The sequence below is a fragment of the Phyllopteryx taeniolatus genome, chromosome 12 (assembly GCF_024500385.1).
Source record: "Phyllopteryx taeniolatus isolate TA_2022b chromosome 12, UOR_Ptae_1.2, whole genome shotgun sequence".
NCBI classification, from domain to species: domain Eukaryota; kingdom Metazoa; phylum Chordata; class Actinopteri; order Syngnathiformes; family Syngnathidae; genus Phyllopteryx; species Phyllopteryx taeniolatus.
The window spans coordinates 23,367,003-23,371,701 of record NC_084513.1 but is presented as its reverse complement, the minus strand read 5'-3'; the positions used below and the strand labels follow the sequence as shown (position 1 = coordinate 23,371,701).

Genomic DNA, 4,699 nt, shown 5'->3' with positions numbered 1-4,699 from the left:
TGTTTTTTTTTTTTTTTTAAATATTCATCATGTACAAATGGCACCGTGCACCTCAACAAAAGAGACACATCACTAATATTCCAAAAATAAAAAAGGCATGCGAGAGATATCTACAAAAAAAAAAAAAGGAAAGTTTCACATTACACAGCCTATTCAAGTCAATATTTTTACAGGACGAAAAAAATGTATTTTAATAAAAACAAATCTGCAAATAATTTTTCAAAAATATATAACAAAAGTTACAAAAATATCAGCAGGGTACTACCACAAAAACTGGTATTATTATTATTACTATTATTTCTTTGGTGCGTCTGTAATTTCAGTACAACATTGAAACCAGCAAATAAATTACAATATACAAAAAAGCCCAAATGTGTTTCTTGTCTCGTTCAAGTCTACAACATTGACAAACAGGAGGACGCGCACAAACGTTCAAATCCAAACAAGCCTGTCAGTCTGTTTTATTTTTTTTTTAGGGTCCCCAGGGACGTTTGTTGTTCTTGCATAAAATATAGACTTAAATACCTCTTAAATATTACAAAAACAATTCGTCCAAAACACAATGACAACCCTTGAGACGTATTTTCTTGTTAGCAAAATCTGTACCTCATTATTTTTTTAAAGTAGAAGATAGCTCAGAATTGCTTTTTTTTTTTTTTAAGTAGTTCGTTTACACAATAAATGAGGGGTGGGAAACCTAAGGCCAGTGGGTTGTTTTGGGGCTGCAAGATCATTTGTCCAAACCAAGACGATAATGAACATTTTTCCATGAATTGAGTTTGGCCCTCGGGGAGTTTTTGAAAACAGTCAAATGTTGGCCCAAGCCTGCACAAAAATGATGGAATTCCAATCCCGAACTTTCAAATTCGGACGCAGCTGCGTCCCCTTTTTTTTTTTTTTTTTGCAGCAGCTGTTGCGTCAATCAGAGCACCGTCCTGGGGTCCTGGTCTCTAAACGAGTGGTCGTCCTCAGACTCGGAGGTGGGCACGTCGCTGGAGGGGGAGTGCAGGTGCTGCTGCGGGTGCCGGTGGACGCCCCCTCCGCTGCCTTGGCACACGTACCACTCGTTCAGGTTGCTCACCTGCGAGGAGAGGCCGGCGCAGCGGTTCCTCTGCGCCGGCGGCGGGGGGGTGAGGGTCTCCCCGAGCGGGTTTCCGGGGACGTAGGTGGTGGCGTCGTGCGGGGGCGGGGGGCTCTTGCAGTGCACCTTCATGTGCTTGCGCAGGGAGCTCGGGTGCGTGTAGGACTTGTCGCAGCCGCGCACCTTGCAGTAGTAGGGCTTGTCGGACGTGTGCACGTGCGAGTGCTTCTTCCGGTCGCTGCTGTTGGCGAACTTCCGGTCGCAGCCTTCGAACTCGCACTTGAACGGCTTCTCACCTTCAGGACAAGAGGGACACGCGGACCACATTTTTGTTTCGGAAACACTGTCGAGCGCATGAGTGACATGTGCAAGGCGTGTTTTGCAGCGGGAACGCGTGGAACCAAAGCCTGAAGGCCTCGTGCGGGTGACGGGGAGGGGGTGGGGGAGGGGGAGGGGGGGGGGGAGGAAGAGGAGGAGGAGGAGGCACGCACACTTGGACACATGCGCCGCAAACCGCATCTTGCACATGCGCACTTTTTACATTTCAGATTTCAAGATTTGTGTTTCCTTTTCAGCTGTTTTTTTTTATTTTTTAGCTTTTAACGTGTGTGTGTGTGTGTGTGTGTGTGTTTATGATTATTATTATTATTGTTGTTTGTTTTGTTTTCACTTTTCAGCTTGTGCCCGAACACGAAAAACGAATCAACGCTGGAATGTCGCTCTCGCGTCATGTTTTCCACGTTGACTGAAGTTTCAGTCAATTAGCTCTAGTTAGGAAAACAACAAACACCACAACAAAGCTTGCGTAATTGCGCGCACTAATTGCGTGTTGTTTTGTGGCGGGGGGGTGGGGGGGTGGGGGTGCGCTACTGACCTGTGTGCGTGCGCTTGTGGATCTTGAGGTTCTCGGAGCGGGCGAAGACTTTTCCGCAGCCGGGGAAGGGGCACGGGAAGGGCTTCTCGCCCGTGTGCACGCGGATGTGGTTGATGAGCTTGTACTTGGCCTTGAAGGGCTTGCCCTCGCGCGGGCACTCCTCCCAGAAGCAGACGTGGGAGCTCTGCTCCGGCCCGCCGACGTGCTCCACCGTCACGTGGTTGACCAGCTCGTGCATGGTGCCGTAGGTCTGGGAGCAGGGCTTCTTGGGACTGCGCGGCTCCGGCTCGAGCCACTTGCAGATGAGCTCCTGCTTGATGGGCTGCCGCATGTAGCGCAGGAAGGCCCCCGCGGGCCCGGTGGCGCCGCCGTAGCCGTGCAGCGCGGAGGCTCCGTAGTGCTCCGACCTGCCGTAGAGGTCCCCCGGGAGTCCCAGGCGCATCTGGCCGTTGAGGGCGTGGTGGTGCGGGTGCGGGTGCGGGTGCGAGCCCGGGGACGCCTGCTCGTGGAGCCCCGAGAAGAGCGGGTGGGCCCCGCCGTCCGCGTGGCCGTACGCACCTGTTGGGGAGATGAAGACGCCGTGGTGAGGGTGAGGGTGAGGGTGGGGGTGGTGGTGGTGGTGAGGGTGGTGGTGGGGGTGGGGGGGGGCGGCGGACTGATCGCCGAGCGCGTGCATGGCGGAGGCTGACAGTTCTCTGCGGAGGAGCAGGTCCCTGCTGCTGGAGTAGCCCGGGTGCGTTTGGTGCGCCACGGGGAAAGCCGCGCTGCTCTGCGCCGGAGCGAAGGACGCCGACGCCGCCGCCGCCGCCGCCGCCGCCGCCGCCGCCGCCGCCGCCGCCTCGTGGTGGCTCTGGATGTGCTGCGACGGGCTAAGTTTGAGCGCACCGCTCTGGGCCATGTGCTCCGGTCCGAATGGAGTGAGCGCCGCGCCGGGGTCGTTGGTCAGCTCCCCAGGGTGGAGGTGGGCATGGTGGGAGAGAGGGTGATGCCCCCCCAGCCCCGGGAAGCCCGTCATGTTCTGCTGAGGGACGACTTGAGCGGCTGCCAAATCCGCTAATCTTAACGCGGGGTTCCTCTTGCTCAAAGGCGCTTCCATGACTACTCCATGCGCGCGCCCTCAGCCTCGCGCATGCACCGCGCATGGAAAGATGCTTACGAGGCGCTCGAAAGTTCTTTTGTCCGGCGTCGAACTCCGCTTTTCCCCCTTCGCTCTGCCCTCCGGCGATGGGCAGAACGCACAACAGTTGGAGCACGCAGTGGGGGCGCCCGCTCGAGAAAGGCCGCCGCGGGTATTGGACGGATTTGGCTGAGTGGCAGCTCGGCGGACGAGGCCATTGGCTGCCGTTCAGCCGAGGGGCCCGGCGGGGGGGGGGGGAAGGTGCCCCCCCCCCCACCCCCACCCCCACCCCCGCACTACAAAAAGTTGGCAAAGTTGCAGGTTGCGCCTCTGCTGGCCTTTCGCTTGACGGATCAACAGCTGATCGATCGGCTGCAATCATTTCTTCTTCGTCCTTTTTGTCATCGTGTCCCCACGCCGGTTTTACACACTTCACGCGTAATATCGCCACAGTGAACTCTTCCCGTGCCCTTCCTCTTCACGACTGCGTGCGACTTTGGACTTGTCGCGTCTGGCACTTTTCACGCCCTTCCTGACGCAATGCACACATTCTCCTTGATTTTTTTCCTTTTTATTTTTTCAAATAGGCGCGCTCGGGAGCGTCAGTCACAGGTTTTGTTGGGGAATCGAACCTGCGCCGTCTGCACGGAAGCCAGGAGCATGTACCACTACACGTCCGGTGCTTCGTAAGCACACAAATGTAAATGATCTACATATATCGAGACTCAAGCAGATATTTTGTTGCAAAAAAAAAAAAAAAAAAAAAAAAACCCAATGTATTTATACATATGCATGCATTTATATTTATATTTATTTTCTCGTTCCACTCCAGTCATTGAAATATGCAAATATTTGTACAACATAACGACAATAATTTGGGTTTGTCTTCATTGGCACAAACATTTCAGCGTCCAATGAGGCGAAGAAGAAAAAACGACACTTGAGCATGTGTGCGTGCGTGCGAATGCGTGCGCGTGCGTGTGTCCCCTGTCAACTTATTTGCAATCAGGATGGCGGGTTGCGCACGCGCGCACACTTTGATTTGTCCCCGGTTGACAGCCGGACGAGAATCTGTCACTCAAATGTCTTCATTGGCATCTTTGCCACGTTGGTTGCCACCCATTCAACCGGAAGTGTTGTGAAGAAAAGGCGCGCGCGTGTCGACCTGTTGCAAATTTCACGTCGAAGAAGCCCCACGAATGTTTTTTTTTTTTTTTTTAGTTCTGTTCATCAAGAACTGTGGAATATATTTCCATCGGCACAGAAGAGAACATTTGTGTCCAAAAACTGTGTATGTACGAATAACACGTCACGTATATATTATTTTCACCATATATATATATATATATATATATATGGCAAACCAGGTGGGAAACATATTTGGCCCTATACATATTTATATTGATATATATAAATGCTTGAATGTGCTGTCAACTGTTTTGGGGGCACAGATTTGTTATTAAAAAAACAAAAAAGATTGACACAGATTTGGTGTACAATCCACTTTTGCCTCCAAATGACGAATTATAAGTATGAAACTTCCATTTTTTTTGGGGGGGGGGGGCTCACATTTGGTTAATATGAGCAATTTCTGCAAACATTTGGCCTAAAATGATTTTAAAAATGG

The 4,699-nt window shown here is 51.9% G+C and overlaps 1 protein-coding gene across 1 annotated transcript; it reads right to left on the bottom strand.

Annotated features, from left to right (window-relative positions):
- Nucleotides 1-906: 906 nt before the first annotated feature.
- On the bottom strand, nt 907-3,312 carry zic5 (zic family member 5 (odd-paired homolog, Drosophila)). Its single transcript, XM_061793190.1, has 2 exons — nt 1,956-3,312; nt 907-1,377 (listed from the first exon to the last, which is right to left on the bottom strand). The coding sequence occupies exons 1-2, from the start codon at nt 3,049-3,051 to the stop codon at nt 923-925; spliced, it is 1,551 nt and encodes a 516-aa protein (XP_061649174.1). The 5' UTR covers nt 3,052-3,312; the 3' UTR covers nt 907-922.
- Nucleotides 3,313-4,699: the final 1,387 nt, after the last annotated feature.